Raw genomic sequence first — 18,105 nt, forward strand, 5'->3', positions numbered from 1 at the left:
TGAATTCTTGATATACTATCAATATACAGAAGTTTTACACAGACTTCAATGATGTATAAACAAATTGTTATAAACAAATTCATTTAATGAGGTGATAATACATGAATAGTGCTTGATTTGTAATCTACTAATTATGTAATGGCGTATATCCGGATAAAAAATATATAACAAATACTGAAAATTGTCTGCTCAGAAGACATGAATAAAAATAAATAAATTAAAGTCATTTCCATGTACACCAATTATAATCACGAAAAAGTGTTGACAAAACAAAAGAGACATTTTGTTTATTCATAAACAGGCGGAATTTATCAGAATTTGAAATCGTACCACATGCAGTCTAACATGAAGCACGAACAGTCGTGTCCCTCAAGTGGTTTTAGCCTTCACGATCCATTAAGTTTAGAAGCTTAGGCTGCAAAAGATGAAATTTAATAAATATTTTGGTTTCTAAAGAATTCTCTTATTCTATGTATAAGACTAACCCCTCATAGGTGAAGCACTAAAGTGGAGATTCCTATCAACAGTTTTTTTTTTTCTTTTCGCACACGTGAATCTTGAAAATGAACCTAAGATCATATGCATGAGAGATCCAAGCCCCTTCCATTAGAACCAAAACATGTAGGTAGATGATATCATATATTATGCTCTCATCTCATCACCTACCGTCACAGATATGACACGTAATGGATGTTGGAAGAAGTTACGAACAAAGAAAACTAGAAAACAAATAACCTAAAAGAATCAATGCTTCAACGAAATCCATGCATGTCTGTTTTTTGGTCCTAGGTCAGATACCCCGGATGTCTCTTAACTCACTGGATCAGAGACTAATCCCGCTTGTGATGTGTGTCTGCCACTAAGCTAAGAAAATTTTGCATACGGAGAGAATCGAATACGAGTTCTCCCGTTAAATAGATTGTTTCCCCCACATGTGAACACAATGGAGCCTTACACCACTACGCCAATCCTATGAGTTAAATCCACGCAATTCTTATTTCTCTATCTGGCACATAATTAATATACAGGTGGACTAATTCCGTCAGTTAACTTACAGGGCATGAATTATTTGCTCTTAGTCCTTGATGTAGTTCAGCAGATGAAATTAAAAGCTTTACAGGACGAAATTCAACAGACAAACTTTGTCCTCTATTGTCTGTGAAACATATCAATTCACGATGTATAAGGTGTTCAAATGCCTGCATACATAAGGTAAAAATAACACCAAATAAGTTTGGGGTTGGGGATAAATGGTAGTAGGATTGTAGGAAACATATTATAACTATTATTTACTACACGTTTGGCTAAAAAAAATCACCAAAGCAGATGAACACACCCTTAAGCAGACATGTCTTGCATAACGTTCAGAAGTCAGGGTGCTTTTATACTCTGCAAAATATGACAGGCACATTAAGGAATAATATATAGAGTGAAAGAAAAACAATGAATATTACCTTTCATTACAGAATTGAAGTTGCATAAGTTTTGCTCTTTAACTTCCAATCTCTTCATGCAAACCAAAATTTGAAGTTCTAAAATGGAGCAATCTGTTTGCAAGTTGCAATTATAACCAAAATGCCATTAATTGCTCCATCAAGAGAGAAAGTATACTGAATCATGGAGAAAACTCCAACATGAAAAACCAAGACTCATTAAATGGGTACAGTTTATAGATAAATAGAACAAGGGAGGTGACATCTCTAATACAGAAAGAAGAGCATATTATAAATTATCTAAAATTTCCATACTTCTTAAACATTCCAGTTTGGGCTGCCTCTGGATACTTGAAAATGCAATTTCAAAGTTCTCCCGAGACAGGAACCCAGTCTGCAATTCCATACGAGAGACTGCACAGAATCTGGAAAATTATCAAACTCACATAAGTCTGGGAGGATAGTCTATCTGATATTCAACAGCTAAACAGAAGCGTGGAAAAAAATACTTACAAGAACCTCAGTAAATGTTTGACAGAGGAGTCAACATTTAAATATTTATTGAGGGTTTCTAGGAACCCTCTATCTTCTATAATATTCTGTAATTTGTCAAGGATTTCTTAACCAGGTGGACAAGTGTGGATTTTCATTAATCAAGAAAAATGCATAACTGAATTTTCCACACATAACAGTTTTTATGGAAGTGACCTAGCTGTAAGCTGTTTTAAATGAAATCGCTTTACTCACAGAAACACAAATGCAGTGAATGGAGATGCAAAGAATTGAAATGGTTTACAACTTAGTTTGTTCTGCAAAGCTTGTTAACTTAAATACAAGCAAGAATATTAACATCTGGACAAACATGTCAAAATGTGTGCATTATGAATTTATGGGTTAACATTCAGTTATCAAGTCTCTGTGAATGCAGAATATGGTAGACAAGACATGCAAATTCTTGTGGTTTGTGAAATGAATAAATTAATACAGGTGGCACTCCTATTTGTTCTGAAGGACAACTAATCAACTAGACTCAACATAAAAAATAATTTGCAATAAAAAAGGATACTTGGACCTTCCTGTTAAATTCAACAGCATAATCTTGTGGAAAGCTTGGATCAATTGGTAATGTCAGCATGTGCATCAGTAACCTACATGACAAGTCAAGCAGTGCATTTAACATCATCTTCAGCATAGTTCCAGTCTAAAGGAAATTACCATCCACCTACTTTTGTGAATCTTCTATTGAAGGTGGTAGGAACAACAGCTTTCTATGTGAAAAACGGGATCGTACCCTTTTCTCCAACAGCTGATCTGCATCCTGCAAGGAGGACTATCTTGATTTGTAAAAGTTATCTTATTATCTACAAGCACCACATGCAATGATAGATTATTTTCTCAAAAACTATACAAGCAAAACAAACTGGAAAACTTTTAATCCAAAAGCAATAATTTGTAAATCACAAAGACAATATCAATTTACAGGAATATTTTTCTCAACCAATCGCATACAGAAATTCAGACATGACAAAATTCACATCTACTTGAAAGTTTATATAAGAAAAAGGAAATAACTATAAAGCACACACCAGACGACAACTAATGCCAAGTACAACAGCCTGTGATGTTATTGATTGCATTGCATCTAGCAAGCTATAGAGTAATCTCTGTTTACCCTGCAAAAAATCAGGATGGAGATAGTAGTGAATGTATGATTAAAAAAGTTGCCAAAAATGTTTAATAGAAAATATTTCAGAGACCACAAAGGGTATTACTAAATAGAGTAAGAGGTTGAGAATAACTACAATTATAACCCAGAATTTACACCACAAGCTTTTGAGAAATGATCAAAGTGGAAAAAGAAAGAGGAGCCTTACCTGAGCAAACAGGTCAAACTCATCCAAAACAAAAATTATTGTTTTATGTGCTAATCCACATTCCCTAGAAAAAAAAGATAATAAATGCTTTAGAACTTCAAATTATTTTCCTTTTTCAACCAATAAAATTTTTACTCACTTTAGCATGGCCACCATAAATTGGGAGTTGTCATCAAATGATGCCTGCAGAAGGTTCATATCAAGATAAAAGAATCACTGTACCATAATTGTAAATGCATGGTATGAATTTTGTATAGGTAGGTCATGTTACCGCTTTTGAGAATAGCAATTGATGCTCCATGCATAACTGCCTAGCTATTTCCTGTTTCATCATTGATTGAAACAACAAATGAGACACCATAGAAGGACAGGTAGCAGTGCAACCTAAATCTACCAGTTGAAACAATCTCTATAACAAGACTAGGAAATTCTGTAATATGCCTAACAAAACCTCATTGCTCTTGCATATCCAGAGATAGTCTGAGCTGCATTGCACAGCTTGGTCCATCACCATCCAATTCCGTTGTAAATTCACAAGTTTTTAACATGAGAAAGATTTACTCCACATCTTTTAACAAAAATTCAGAAAGAACATTGCCACATTCTCTCAGGAGAATAATCTCCAAGCTCCCTAGATAATTCATACTGGAAGATTATCTTCCATTTACTTGTCCCTTTCTGCAGTTATTTACTCAACTAGACCTCATGTCAACCCAATTTTCCTTCATTAGTGTCAGAAGCTGACTAGGGTGGCAAATTACCCATATAAGAAGCATTGATTATAAACAAAACATGACTAACGTCATTGTCAGCACTCAGCAGTAAGTCGACATAAACAACCAGGAAAGTCAATTTTAGTAAACAATTTACACAATCAGGAAAAAAAAAATAAACGACAATAATAAGTTAATAACATCATGGCTGTTTCAATTAGTAACAGTACAAGCAGGTTTTAGGAATGCCAACCTTGAACGCAGAGATGTCATCACTATGTAAAAGCCCGTTCAACCTCATCTGCGAAGAAAATATAACTCAATAGAGAGAACAAACACACTTCCAATTCCATAACTTATTATTATTATTATTATTTGAAGGCAGTGAATACCACTGAGATCGAGTCCGGATATTCTTGCAGCAAATCTTGAATGACAAGTTCCAAAACCTAGCAAGAGAATACATTGTGAAAAGAAAATGGAGTAAACCCTTAAAAATGAGGTTGAGGCGAGTGAGGAACAAACCGCATTCTTGCCAGAGCCGCGGGGACCGAGAAGAAGAATAGAATTGTTGCACGCCTCCGTCACCGAACTCGATATCATGAATTTCAGCTTGCTGATATGAGAAATCGGTAAAGTAATTTCATCGATTTTCGATTTGGTTGAATAAAAAGGAGAAACGTTAACTGTGTGAGAAGAAGTTCAGAACTTCAGACCTGTGGTTGCTTTCTGGAGATTCATTGATGAAGATGAATTTGGGATCACAGATTCTGCTTCGAAGCAAATTCACTGCCTTGATTTTGTAATTCTCTTGCTCCATTGCGCCCGCCGAAGATGCAACACACTTGGCGGGAACAACAACCGCGCCAATTTATTATTTATAATAACCATACAAGAACTTCTTCTCTTCTCTACCAAACGCGGCCCAATACCCATCATGGGCTTCGTTCAAGCCCGAATAAGACTTTCTTGATGACACAAAATAAGTGTTTAACGTACATGTCCTGTCTTTGTAAAAGTAATAAAAAATATTTTTATATGAATCTTAACATAATTATTATAAAAATTAATAAATTTATTATGATGATTTATGATTTAATAATAGTATAAAAATCATTTACAATACCGTGCATATATTATATTTTCTTAAACGAAACTTCTATGTTTTTCACTCTAATGTCTGATATCAACTATATTCACAAATTGTTTGTGGGCCACATAAATTAGATCAACTTTAAATTTGACAAAAAAAAATCAGCAAACAGAAATTAGAATAAATCTTTAAAATCAACAAAATGAGGTCACATGAAAGAAATTAGAACGAAATCTTTAAATAAACTGTTCAAATATTAGAAATTAGGAACTCATTTGTTAGGATTTTTTTAAAAAAATAATAAAAGTAATTTAATTTCTAAACTACTTAAAAAAATAATTCTAACTAAGTACCATGGTGATAAGTTGAATTTTTATTTTGCTTATTCATATGGATTAACAGTGACCGATCTAAAAATTTGATGTTATAAGGACAAAATTTCTATAAATAAATTTATGGGGACAACTTATCTTATACATTAAATTTTTATAATTCATTTCATATTATTATGGAAGCAATCTATGACTACACATATAATACATTAGTAATTTTCTGAAACTTTGTGGGTCTAATTGCTCCCATTATTATATAGATGGAGTTGTTCTAAAGAAATATACAGTGATTTTGCTGAAAACTAATCTCACCTATATTTTTCCATTCACAATATTTAAACATCAAAATTTTACATAAGTGAATGAAGTCCAAGCAGAACTACTTATGTCAATAAGTTATTGATAATTGAATTTTAGAAAAGTATTTTGTCTAAAATATGTATGTACTTTATGCAAAAAAATATCAATAATAATAAAATACTAGTAGTTATATAGTGGTTTGTGTGAGGAAAAGGTTGCAAGTATAAAATATCAGGCGGCGAGGCCACATAACCAAAACCAAAGCGTATCCAACCGTGTGACAGTCAAAAGAAAAGACGTTACGGCATAGCATGGGATTGATAAGCGCCAGTGTTCCCATGAATATCGTTCCTCAATTCGGGTCGCTCCGAACACCCATTCGGGTCGGAAACCCTTCCGGGTTGAGCTTCCTTCGGAAGAGGAATAACGGCTTTGTTTGCTTCGCCGTCGATGACGAGCTCAGACAGAAGCAGCAGGACTTGAGTACTACCGCAACTGGGCTGGGCTCCGCCCTTGAAGAAAGGCCCGGTAACTACGTCTAATTCAATCATTTCCATTTCCCCTCCTTCAATTTTTTGTTATCATTATTATTATTCCTATAACATTTTTACTTAGCTCACTTTGAAATTCTATCATATATTAACCTTGTTCATCAACTTGCATATTGTTATCCAAGTTCATAGTGATTGATCTGAATGACATGAATATATACGCGATGCCCTTACTCATATTAAGGCTAGTTTCGATAAACTTCTTCAGAAAATAAGAAGAAAAAAAATGAAATAAGCTTCTCCCGTTAGCCAAAGTTAGCTTACAAGTTAAAATCAACTTTTGGATAAATTTAATTTTAGCTTATGAAAGAAGCTTATTTCAATTTTCCTTATTTATTTCTCCAAAAAGTGCTTATGGAGAAGTTCATCCAAACATGATGTCTAATATTTTGTTTGGATGCCAATAAATTCCAAATATGATTAGTATGTATCGTTTTTTGTTGGCATTATACTATTCAACTTAATTTATCCGAGGTTGGTTTCCTTTGAACAATATGTTAATCCAGGAATATTTGAAATTCTGCTAAAATCATTTTTTTCCCTAGTTAAATGATGATCTTGGTGATATGTTTCCACAAGTGTTGTAGATTTGGTTAAGATTCTGAGATCATTGTTATGTCAGGAAACACAGATCTTTTTGAGAGTACAACTGAAGAAACGCAGGGAAATTTTAGGCAAGATGGTGAACCAGGTCCTATCTACAATTTTCTTTATCCTGATAAAGAGCTTCTTCCCGATGATAAAGAAATGAGCATATTTGATCATCTTGAAGAGCTGCGACAGAGAATCTTTGTATCAGTTCTGGCAGTTGGAGCAAGCATTTTGGGATGCTTTGCATTTTCAAAAGAACTGATAATGATTCTTGAAGCTCCTGTTAAATCACAGGGTGTAAGATTTCTTCAGCTAGCTCCTGGTGAATTTTTCTTCACTACTTTAAAGGTAAGATTTCTTACATATATCTCTGAGATGGTTGTTGTTTCCTTCGTTATCTAATGAGCTGTGATATTTTATTTCTTGGTACACATTTCATGTAAAATTGAACTAGTGTTTTCAACTGTGCTCTTTCTTTATCAGAAATGTACAAAGCAGCCATAATTCTTATGTCAGCCTCATGACTAGTTCCCAGATAAGGTTAATGGCATAGGATAATTGAAATGTGTTTATTCTTGTGCTAATTGTTTTTATCTCCAAGAGCTTAAATTAAAATTCAAATAAGACCAATATCCAATCAAACTGTGATTTAGAAGAACAAGAACTATGGAAACTCTTGTGAGTGGATACAGTGTGTTCATTTCTACTTATGCTACATTATTTTTCTGTCATAATTTTTTTTTCTTTGGGGTGGTGGTAGAAATTAGTTAAATAGTCTTAGAATTTGGACTTAGGACCTAACTCAACCCCACCAAATTGGCTTGTAAGGTCACATTGGCACATGGCGCATAGTATTTGTGATGGCCAAAATCTATTTTGTGTGTGTGCCACTTTACTCATTTTCCGTCATGATTTTTTTTTTCAGGGGTTGGGGGTGTGGTTAGATTACTTGTTATAGAATCTAAGAATTTAGACCTAGGACCTAACTCAATTCCACAAAATTGACTTGTAAGGTGAGGACTGTCCAAATCTTACAAGGATTACTTGATCTCAACAAAGAAAATATGTTACTACCTAACTTCTAGGCAATGTTGTATTGTGCATTTAACCATTTTTGCATACCCATCAAAGTTGAGATCAAACTCTAAATAAAGATAAAATACAAGAAGCTACCATGATAGAATTAACATTTTTGTCATTCTAAACTGCAGGTGTCTGGATACTGTGGCCTTCTCTTGGGAATTCCTGTCATCCTCTATGAAATCATAGCCTTTGTACTTCCAGGACTTACAAAAGCTGAAAGAAGGTTTCTAGGGCCAATTGTTTTAGGCTCATCGGTTCTTTTCTATGCCGGAATAACTTTCTCCTACTTAGTTCTGACACCTGCAGCATTAAATTTCTTTGTTACCTACGCTGAAGGTGCTGTTGAATCATTATGGTCCATTGATCAATACTTTGAATTTGTTCTGGTGCTTATGTTCAGTACAGGCTTATCTTTCCAGGTAATTTTTTCTTCCTGGTTCTATTCTTCCTTTCTTTGATAATATATGGTGTGAATAGTATCTTCAAGCTGACGCCAATTCATGCCATAAGGCCATTGGCCATTTACCTAATCGCGTGTCTTCTGCTCCCAAAATATGTAGATAATAAATACATAGAGAGCAGCAAATGATTACATTTTAAACATGCCCACTGGGGTCTGTTTGGAGTTATGAACAATGTGGACATTCCAACATGCTTCTGTTATTAGGAATTTGAAACAAAGCCATGCTATTGCTTTTAAGAGGAAGAATGCTCATAATATATAGTTTTTGTGTAGGCTCCATTTACAATCATTACTTTGGATTATAGTTTGGTATAAATAGTTGAGCTTTTATTCAGGTGCTTGATGAAACAAGTACAAGAAGTAATCTCTCTGTGTCTGAATTGTTCCATAGGTTACCTGGGAAATCCTTTTTTCCCCCCAAACTTTAGTAGTTTTGGAATCTAAAGGAAGTCATATTGCAGGTACCTGTCATACAATTTCTATTGGGACAACTTGGACTGGTGTCTGGAGACCAGATGCTATCAATTTGGAGGTATGTTGTGGTTGGTGCAGTAGTGGCAGCTGCTATAGTTACACCATCTACTGATCCTCTCACTCAAGTTCTTCTAGCGGCACCCTTATTGGGTCTTTACTTAGGTGGTGCATGGATGGTCAAGCTTACTGGACGGTGACCCTAGCCGCATCATAATAATGTGCCAGAATTTTCAGTATGAACAGATGTTAATGTACATTCACATAGCAATCTAGCGTATATTTTTACACGTACCAGAGCACTACTCTTCTATATTCTAATTGATTTACTAGTCATTCCCAAAGTTCGTCGAGTTTTGGCATTTGGAAGTATTTGTTTGAAATTCATCCCAACATTCAGTTCATAGCACGTTTTAAATTAATCATGATTTTTTTATTATAAAAAAACAAAGTGATAATATATAACTAAATACAGCTTTTCAAGTTGAATCTCCTTGCCCATTTGCACCCGAAGAACGTGCGGAAAAGATGTGAAAATTGGAAGCCATCCATAGATGCATTTACGTTAAACGTGGAAAAGATGTGATTTTGAAACGAATGTGACTTGAATCCAACACAAGACATACCCTGAATTTCTGTCGTCGTTATTGAAATTATAGTTGAATTCCTAGTTTTGGACCGCAATTCCTATTCTGTTTTAATACGAGAATACCATTTCTTGGTGACGGGAATTATAAATCAAATCAGGGGTTGAACAGTAACATAAATTCTACAACGTCAAATTCAGTGCAGATATATTCCAGCAACCCCCGCCAAAAAAAAACTATAATAATATTAAAGTACAGATATCAGTATATCGGAGTCTACTAGTTGGCTAATGTTATATTTTCCACTCTGGTTTCTATATCAGCACTCGGAAGTACTTGAGTTATTTAGTTCAGATGCAATCTGTCTCGGTGAACTCCCCAAATCATTGAATGGTTCCAGAAATACTTCTGATGCGCCTAGAAATTCTCCTACCAAACCTTGCATATAATCAACAAGGAAAAGGATTTTCTTCGAAGTTGTCTTTATGACAGGAATCTATTGTAGGGAATCAAGACGCGCTCCAGCCTCATCAATCAGTCTCAAGTTTCTTACACTTCTCCGTCAAATTGGTGTTTTCAGCTTAAGCAAGCCAATGATGGAGGGAAAAAGTACTTTTATACTAACTGAAAGCTTATCACACATAACCACAATTGCTCTTTCAGCCACCATGACTATTTTAAAACTTCTTTAGATAAACTTCTACATAAATACATAGAGAAAATAAAATAAATTAATTTTTTTTCATGAGTTAAAACTAATTGATGTACCTTAACTTTTGAAGAAATTCAATAAAAGAAATTTCATGCATTCTTTTTCTCCTATAAATATTTATAGAAAAAATTATCCAAACTAACCCTTAATATAAGAAAATATTCATCAAACAAAATTTTCTTTTTATCTATAAGAAGCAGAAATAGATATTAAAAAATTTACAGCAACTCACGCACTTTGTTCAACCAATTAAGTTAGACTCCTTGTATTCAAACAAGCAGTTGACCAGTAACATAAAGTACACTGGATACAGGTGTATATAAAATTATAAATAAAAAAGGATCATTTTCGTAAGTTCTACAATGTCAAATTCATTTCACATATTCCCAACCGGCCAACCCCCCTGCAAAAAAAATAATAATTAAGTACACATATTGGAGTCTACTTATTGGTTTAATGTTATATTTTCAACCCTGGCTTCTATATCAGCAGTACTAGAGTTACTTAGTTCAGATGCAAGCTGTCTCAGTGAACTCCTCAAATCATTGCATGGCTCCAGAAATACATCTGATGCGCCTAGAAGTTCTCCTACCTCCACTTGCACAGCATCAATAATGCTGTGAATTTTCTCCAAAGCTGCATTTATGGCAGGAATCTCTTGTGGGGGATAAAGGCAAGCTCCAATCTCATCGATCTGTCGACCAAGTTCATGACACAGCTGCAACAACTTCTCCAGAGAATTTACAAAACTGCTGTTGTCATTTGGTTTTTCCAGCTTAAGCAAGCCTATGATGGAGTGAATAAGTATTTTTATAAATGAAAGCGTATTAGAGACAACCTCAATTGCTCTTTCAGCCACTTTCATCTCTTCAGGTGACAGGTCATTCCCTAGATCACCTTCACTTGAATTATCATCATGTGGCTCAGACGCTGCTTCTGCACAACTCTCACCAGCAGCTTCGTCAACTTGATCATCACATGAAACAGGTTTCAATTCTTTCATCTCACGAAGAACGTCCTTCACTGAAACAGCAACCTGTGTCATTCCTCTCCCAATTGCTGTAATATTTGTGGAAGGAGTCTTTTTAAGGGCAGAACAGGCTTCCCAGACAGCACCAACCAATTGTGGTACTGATATTTTCAGGTCTTTAGAATGGTACCCTGTTGGTGTTCATTAAAAGAGAAAGAAGGTTTTCAACAACCCAAAAAGAGATTGGAAAAGTAATTTAACATATGGTCAGGACTAAAGGTGTTGACTGTTGAGTAGTGGGTTGAAGCATGATGATCTAGTCAGCCTCATATATAAAGGAACGATGAACTAATGGGCATATCAATGACAACATATTAAATGTCAACGCAATAAAAAATTAGTTGCTATATAGCTTAAATAAAGGAGCAATGAATTAATGAGCATATCAATGATGATGATGATAAATGTCAATGCAACCAAAATGATTTGTAAATAGAGCTTAACAAGTTATACACTTATACTACACAAGCAAAACCAGAGAGTTAAGAGAAGTTCATCCCACCATGTATTTTGCACTTGTTGAAAATGATATAGTTGCTGACCTTAACAACAGTCAGATTGTATTCCCATGTGCATGGAGACTGATAACTTAAAAGTCTATTCATAAGAGCATGCATTCCAAAACCAAAAGTATCCTTAAACAATACGTACTAATCTCAGATTTCTTAATTTATGCATTTTTCATTGTATTTAAGCTTTTCCCAAGTTCGATGGCACACAAAACTGGAATATTATTTATGACAGTCAATCCAGTTTTGTGAATGGAGAAAACCCAAATAACAAGTGTTATAATTTATAGACAGACAATTGCCCCCCCCCCCCCCCCCCCCCCCATATACACTACCAGATCAACTAATAAATGATCCTAGGCATCTCAAAAGAAAAAGGGCATAAAAACATCTGTGATGAAAAATGGTGTAACAGGAAGGAAAGAATTAGAAACACCTCCACCACCAATAAAACTAAATATCTTAGCTAGCATTCTCCTTTACTATCACCTATATGTATCATGAAATCATTATCAGGTTGCATCTTTTCTCCTCAACTCTCAATGCCATAGTTTCCCATTCTACCTTTCTGACAGAGAGAGTGGATAAAGCTCATGGTCTAGGGATAAGCATGTTCTCATTTCTAATGCTCACATCTTGCTTTGCTTCATTTACAGAATCACAGTGAAATAAATATTATTGATCCACCCATGTCACTAATTATCACAGCATCAATTAGTAATTATCATTATCATACCGTATAAAGAGACAGTTTCCTTCATCAATCTGAAGCTGGAATCAACGACTTGCTTGACGGATGCATGAACAGCAGAAGACAAGGTAGGCCCTGCACCTACTGTACTGCCATGGGAAAGTAAAAGGAAACCTTGCAGGGTGTTGAAATATGATGCCATATTTTCCTCAACTGCTTTGGCATCTGGCTTCTCTCCAGTCCACAGCATTCCCACTGCAGAAAAGAAAGAAGACACATTTAATTACATAAAAAAATCCATGCATTCATGCCTACATAAGTGAAAAAAAAAATCCCACGGAATATCCTAATAGTGCATTTCACAATACAAAAAAGGCAAGAAAAAAACGAATAGAAATGTTTCTCCTTTGGCAGTCTAAATGATTTCATTCATTTATGAATAAATTGAATTGATGACAACACAAAACAAATAAAAAGAATGAAGTTTGGGAGTGATAGAAGAGAAAATAGAGAAAGGGCAATCGAAATAGAAAAGGTGGACCCGTGGTAGCTTGTTTTGAGACTTGTTCAGCCATCTTAATGACATCGTCCCAGGTGACTTTGGCGGAAGAAGAAGATGGCGGTGTTTGATCCAAAACCTAACAGGGAGGATAAGAAGGAGATTCAGATGATGATGATGATAGTAGAGAGAGAGAGAGAGAGAGAGGAATAATAATAATAATAATACCTGGAGGGTTTCATGGATAGTAGTAAGGTGGGAACCTAGGAGAAGATTCAGGTGTTCTTTCTCTTTCTTCGATTTTACGGCCATCTTCTTCTTCTTCACTGCACAAACGGGGGTGACGGCGTTGGGAACTAGTGTTGTGCTGCTTAGACCCTGGGAATTGGGATTGGCCACTGACATAGGGGTTTAAGTTTATTTTTATAAAGGATCGAATTTGAATATTATTGAAATGATTTAATCTTAAATTAAATATATTACTTATTTGTGTTTTATAATTACTTTTCTTTCATCTTTATAAACCATCAAATTAAAAATTAAAAATAAATCGTACTCCTATATACACTATTTACTTGAAAAGATTTTATACGGTTGATTAACTTTTTAATAAATAATCGTATTTTAAAATCTACGATTGAATTTAAAAAAAAAAACTTATCACGCTGATAATATTTTTAAAAACAAATGTTTATTTTATATGATTAAAATTTATAAGAAAAAATAGTTTTTATTATATAATTCAAGATTTGAATTTGAAACTATTTAAAAAAAAGTATACTAATTGATTTACATATTCAGTTGTTATATAAATTATATTAAATTAGAATATTTGTAAATTATATTTTGAGTTTATAATCAAAAATTTCAATTGTAACATCAAATTGTTTTAAACTGTTGAATTTTTTTTAAAAAAAAAGTTATTAAAGTTCAATTTAGATACAAGGATGAAAAAGTAAATAAATCTAAAAAAAATAGATGGTTAAGAAAACTGAGTGTAGAAATTTAAAAAAAAAAGTTATTTGAAATGGTTGGAAAATAATAGTATATGAAATTCATATTTAAAAAAGGCAAGAGAAATAATATTAAAAATGGTCGATTGAAAGAGCGAGTCTAAATTTATATTCGGCTTAAATTTGATTTGTTTAGAACATTTTTTTAATGTATGTAGTTAGGGCTAAATAGCAAAACTCAAATTAAATTATATTTACATTTGGAGTACTATTTGCATATACAATTTAAGTTTAGTAAATTTGTTTGACAAATCCAGAAATCTGCTCGGTTACATTGCATATTGAGTGGAAGAACTCTAATTTATCATTGTTATATACAAAGATGTTATTGGAAATTGAAGTGCTGCTCGTGAATTCATCCAGTTGCCTCTACTTCACGTTACAGAACCTTAACTAAAATTGGATTGAGAAAAAATAACAAATCAATACCATTACACTTGTCTCGTTATGAGAACTTTTCCCTCCTCTAACTCTAAATTTTGATCTTTTGTGCCCCCAAAGTTAGATGATTTACCAATACCAACTAAACAGGCTGACAGGTTTAAGGAATTTTCTCCATTTGCTAAAACTAATCCATCTTCTACAGCAAAACTTCTCTGAAATGTCCTTTCCCTTGCTTTAATTGCCTGCAATCTCAGGACACTCGAGCAATGAGTACTCTTCAGTCAGTACTACTACTAGTAGTACATATGTGCTATAAAAATACGTACTAGTAGTGCTTGTTCAAAACTGAATAGGACTGCATGAGTTAAGATGCTACTTTTCTTTGACTGAAAAAATAATTTCTCTAGTTTAAACATTAAATTCAAAAGGTTTGGTTTGATATATCAGAAGACATAACATTGTGAAAATGGTGTTTTAGGACTGTGCCAAGTGCAAAGCTTAGACTTGGAAGCGGAAGCAACCTGTTTCTCCCAATTTGTACAACTTGTAATGAGAGATAGCATAACTGTTTGGCAGAAGGCACCAGTCAGGATTCCAATCCACAGGCCTTTTCCTCTTAATTGTACCCAGAAACCCAACATAGCAGCAATTGGAATTCCCACAACATAATAAGCTCCAAGGTTTACATATGCTCCTAAGTGCTGCCAACCACATCCTCTAGCAATACCTATAATGAACAAGTATTACCTTACAGAATTATATTTTATGGCACAATTCACACTGCATTAGTCCATTGCATAAGACTGATTTGCATTGAAAAATAGAGAAAAGAAAGAACCAAACCTGATAGGGTACCATGTAAGGTGTCCAGTATAACAGAGAGACATAAAAGAGGAACCATGTCTGTGAAATAATCCACCACGTCCAGCTCACTGCTAAATACATAACCTACAACCTGCCTGCAAGCAAATATGATTGAGCTCACCAGAATGGCCGCGGATGCTGCAAGTGTCATAGCAGCAGAAACAGACAATTGGGCTGATTGTGGACTTCCAGCACCTAATGCATTTGAAACTCTAGTGCTGAGTAACCCACCCAAAAGAGAAAAAAGAAATCCTTTACTATTGTTGAACATGAATACGAATAGGCACAAATTAATGAGGTTAGGACTTATGTGAATGAAAACCTTGCTGCTGAGCCAATTGCTTCTGGGATTGTGTAGATTGTTGTGGTGACTGATAAACTAATCAGAAAGTAGATAACATTTAAACAACAGAGATTTGGGTATGAATAACAATTTCAACAGAGATTTTAAAACACGCAAAGTCATTCATGTCTGAAAGACTAAAAATAGTTGTACATACCATATGGATAAGACTGAAGTTTCAAGCTCTGGATTTGGTAGAAGACCAGAAAGCAAGGTTAGCAACTCAAATGACCACCATTCAAGGCTGCAATGACCAAATATGTAAAAAAACAAAAAATGGTTGAAAATTAAATAGGAAATAAAAACACAGCGTAAAAGATCAAACATAAGAGGAGGATACTCACCAAATCATTCCAGCTGAAGGAATAGCACAGCGGAAGAACTCCCCAATCCCATGGAATAGTTCCATTGAAATTGGTACCCGAGTCTTTTCACATTCAGTAGAGAATTTCATATATAACCCAAGTAAAACCACGTTCAGCCAGTATGAAGTACCAATAGAAAATGCTGCTCCTAAGTTACCAAATCCACATTTAAAAACCAGTAGCCAGCAAAAAGCTACGTGGAAGCAAAGAGTAATGGAGGAACTTATGAAGAGGGGACTGGTCAAACTTTGCATCAGAAAGTATCGAACCAAGGCCTGAAGTGTTGCATAAGCAAAGAGAGCAGGGATCATGCACAAAGCAAATTTTCCAGCTTCTTGTGAAATCAAAGGATCTTGGCCAAGAAAAATGAGTATCTTCCCCAAGTAGACCCACAAAAGAGTCAGAGGAAGACAAGCTAAAGTAAGAGAGACAATAGCAGTGTATATTTGAACACCAAATTTTCGATATTGCTGTGCTCCATATGCTTGCCCACATTGAGTTTCCAGTGCACATGACATTCCAAACTGTTTGATATATATAAAAGACAAAGTAAAATTAATTCTCAAATCTCAAATATAAGTCACAAGATGTACCAAGTATCCTAGCAAGCATCCAATTCAATATCCCCGTGTGAGTTGAAAAATTAATAGCAGAACCAGAACTTACGAAGTAGCAGCTAATTCTGAGTTCTTCCTTTTATTATACAGGACATCTAAAAAGGATAATTAAATTTTACTAATTATCAAAATTAAAAGACTAATCACTGTTTTGTATTCATCTTCATCATTCCTTTCATTTTTTTATTTTATAGTTTTCCCTCCCTCTGATAAGCAACTGTTCCATGTAGATTGCATAGGATACATATACGTTAATATAAATTTTAAAAAATATACGTACATAAAACAATAGAATTATATATAAACATGACCAAACTGTATAAACGTTAAAATAACACAAATAAGTATAGTTTATAACATAAACAAAGATTAAATTCTTCCACATGACAGAAAAAAAAAAAACATCTCCTTAAAAAAACTATACATAACATGTAAGCATGATTACTATATCACATTTAAACGATTTCAAAATCTCATCATTTCCTTGTCCATTTTGATAGTAAATGTAGTTTATCAAGAGAAAGAGTATTAAGTTCAAGAAGGTTGGTTCCCTTAAAATGAATCTAATTCATCGTCAAATAGTTCACAATGACAAATGTGGAATGAGTTATACTCAGTATTTATTTACAGTGACCACAAATTTGGAAGAACACTCCCGTGTGTCATTGATCATTAAAGACACATAATAACAATGTGAATAAAAGCAAGAAGCATCAAAGAAAAGAAATGATTTTTTTAATAGGCCTAAATTAAGTATCAAACTTTTTTTTATAGAAAATGTTTTTTGTACATAACCATACAAGGCACTACTCAAGATTACCCAATGTGTACAAATGTGCAATGCAAGTGTAGTTTTTGTAAAATTGAAGGTTGAGATGGGAAAGGAAGAGACTTACAATAAGACTGAAGCCAGAGACAGCACAGAGAGAGATGGCAATGGCTGTGCTAGAGAGAACAAGTTTACCCAAGTGACCAACCATCATCATTGATATTATTTGTAGAAAATACTGTGACAAAGTCACATTGATCATAGGACCTGCTAGATAACCCACTCTTTTCATTTCTTCACCAAACACACTCCATCTCATCACATACTCTGCCTCTCTCTCCTTCGTACCAGCCAAAAAGGAAGGAAAGAAGGGAGACGAAACGAAAAATGTGAGATTCATCTTCCTTCCGCCGTTTGGTTGCTCTTCTTTCCTCAAGAATGATGAAAAATAATGTGGAATCCACATCTTTTAGGATACTTTCCGAATCCGGAAATTTTTGTTTCTCAACCAAAATATCATTACTTAATCTGGAAAACTGTTTCGTAACCAAACACCCCTATAGAGATACTCTTCACAAGACACATAAATAGTTAAAGAGAATTACGTGTGCCATGGAGATTGGCGGATCACATGATTCCAAACTATATAATAATCATATTTATTCACGTTTAAATATTACTCCTATAATTTTATACGTGCAGGAACAAAAAAAAGTTACATGAAACTCAAAAAGTTACATCCTAGCAATTGTTTTACACATTGGTATCACGTATCAAACACATGAAGAAAGAAGTAGGGTTTTAAGTAGTTTTTTAAG

General features: G+C 34.2%; 4 protein-coding genes across 6 annotated transcripts; 1 reads left to right on the forward strand and 3 right to left on the reverse strand.

Annotated features, from left to right (window-relative positions):
* Nucleotides 1-192: 192 nt before the first annotated feature.
* Nucleotides 193-4,870, reverse strand: LOC114402674 (origin of replication complex subunit 4-like). Its single transcript, XM_028365323.1, has 16 exons — nucleotides 4,737-4,870; nucleotides 4,546-4,636; nucleotides 4,413-4,469; nucleotides 4,274-4,321; nucleotides 3,579-3,629; nucleotides 3,447-3,490; nucleotides 3,308-3,371; nucleotides 3,020-3,106; nucleotides 2,660-2,751; nucleotides 2,500-2,581; nucleotides 1,947-2,032; nucleotides 1,749-1,858; nucleotides 1,455-1,547; nucleotides 1,337-1,389; nucleotides 1,056-1,199; nucleotides 193-415 (listed from the first exon to the last, which is right to left on the reverse strand). The coding sequence occupies exons 1-16, from the start codon at nucleotides 4,838-4,840 to the stop codon at nucleotides 380-382; spliced, it is 1,242 nt and encodes a 413-aa protein (XP_028221124.1). The 5' UTR covers nucleotides 4,841-4,870; the 3' UTR covers nucleotides 193-379.
* A 1,096-nt stretch (nucleotides 4,871-5,966) lies between these two features.
* Nucleotides 5,967-9,266, forward strand: LOC114403856 (sec-independent protein translocase protein TATC, chloroplastic-like). 2 transcript variants are annotated; one of them, XM_028367054.1, is made up of 4 exons: nucleotides 5,967-6,273; nucleotides 6,928-7,235; nucleotides 8,099-8,389; nucleotides 8,895-9,266. In XM_028367054.1, the coding sequence occupies exons 1-4, from the start codon at nucleotides 6,057-6,059 to the stop codon at nucleotides 9,102-9,104; spliced, it is 1,026 nt and encodes a 341-aa protein (XP_028222855.1). In that variant the 5' UTR covers nucleotides 5,967-6,056; the 3' UTR covers nucleotides 9,105-9,266. The 2 variants fall into 2 exon arrangements, with proteins under 2 accessions (XP_028222855.1, XP_028222854.1); XM_028367053.1 differs by having other exon boundaries at nucleotides 5,969-6,273; nucleotides 6,919-7,235.
* Nucleotides 9,267-10,484: 1,218 nt separating this feature from the next.
* On the reverse strand, nucleotides 10,485-13,342 carry LOC114403702. Its single transcript, XM_028366815.1, has 4 exons — nucleotides 13,161-13,342; nucleotides 12,975-13,071; nucleotides 12,479-12,688; nucleotides 10,485-11,364 (listed from the first exon to the last, which is right to left on the reverse strand). The coding sequence occupies exons 1-4, from the start codon at nucleotides 13,335-13,337 to the stop codon at nucleotides 10,649-10,651; spliced, it is 1,200 nt and encodes a 399-aa protein (XP_028222616.1). The 5' UTR covers nucleotides 13,338-13,342; the 3' UTR covers nucleotides 10,485-10,648.
* Nucleotides 13,343-14,188: 846 nt separating this feature from the next.
* LOC114402868 (protein DETOXIFICATION 14-like) lies at nucleotides 14,189-17,820 on the reverse strand. Of its 2 annotated transcripts, XM_028365552.1 has the most exons (7): nucleotides 17,415-17,820; nucleotides 15,881-16,425; nucleotides 15,694-15,780; nucleotides 15,516-15,572; nucleotides 15,173-15,411; nucleotides 14,851-15,056; nucleotides 14,189-14,571 (listed from the first exon to the last, which is right to left on the reverse strand). In XM_028365552.1, exons 1-7 carry the CDS (start codon nucleotides 17,751-17,753, stop codon nucleotides 14,377-14,379), a joined length of 1,668 nt encoding a protein of 555 aa, XP_028221353.1. In that variant the 5' UTR covers nucleotides 17,754-17,820; the 3' UTR covers nucleotides 14,189-14,376. The 2 variants fall into 2 exon arrangements, with proteins under 2 accessions (XP_028221353.1, XP_028221354.1); XM_028365553.1 differs by lacking the exon at nucleotides 15,516-15,572 and having other exon boundaries at nucleotides 15,173-15,288.
* Nucleotides 17,821-18,105: the final 285 nt, after the last annotated feature.

The sequence above is a fragment of the Glycine soja genome, chromosome 20 (assembly GCF_004193775.1).
Source record: "Glycine soja cultivar W05 chromosome 20, ASM419377v2, whole genome shotgun sequence".
Lineage (NCBI taxonomy): Eukaryota > Viridiplantae > Streptophyta > Magnoliopsida > Fabales > Fabaceae > Glycine > Glycine soja.

Coding starts and splice junctions, on each gene's coding strand:
- LOC114402674 (XM_028365323.1), bottom strand. CDS start 4,840: ATGGAGCAAGAGAATTACAAAATCAAGGCAGTGAATTTGCTTCGAAGC. Junction 1,548..1,748: donor CAAACTGGAATGTTTAAGAA/GTATGGAAATTT, acceptor ACTTGCAAACAG/ATTGCTCCATTTTAGAACTT. Junction 1,200..1,336: donor CAAGACATGTCTGCTTAAGG/GTGTGTTCATCT, acceptor TTATGTATGCAG/GCATTTGAACACCTTATACA.
- LOC114403856 (XM_028367053.1), top strand. CDS start 6,057: ATGGGATTGATAAGCGCCAGTGTTCCCATGAATATCGTTCCTCAATTC. Junction 6,274..6,918: donor CGCCCTTGAAGAAAGGCCCG/GTAACTACGTCT, acceptor TTGTTATGTCAG/GAAACACAGATCTTTTTGAG. Junction 8,390..8,894: donor GTACAGGCTTATCTTTCCAG/GTAATTTTTTCT, acceptor GTCATATTGCAG/GTACCTGTCATACAATTTCT.
- LOC114403702 (XM_028366815.1), bottom strand. CDS start 13,337: ATGTCAGTGGCCAATCCCAATTCCCAGGGTCTAAGCAGCACAACACTA. Junction 13,072..13,160: donor CTATCCATGAAACCCTCCAG/GTATTATTATTA, acceptor CCTCCCTGTTAG/GTTTTGGATCAAACACCGCC. Junction 11,365..12,478: donor GGAAACTGTCTCTTTATACG/GTATGATAATGA, acceptor GAACACCAACAG/GGTACCATTCTAAAGACCTG.
- LOC114402868 (XM_028365552.1), bottom strand. CDS start 17,753: ATGTGGATTCCACATTATTTTTCATCATTCTTGAGGAAAGAAGAGCAA. Junction 15,781..15,880: donor CCTTCAGCTGGAATGATTTG/GTGAGTATCCTC, acceptor TGGTCATTGCAG/CCTTGAATGGTGGTCATTTG. Junction 15,412..15,515: donor GCAATTGGCTCAGCAGCAAG/GTTTTCATTCAC, acceptor TGGGTTACTCAG/CACTAGAGTTTCAAATGCAT.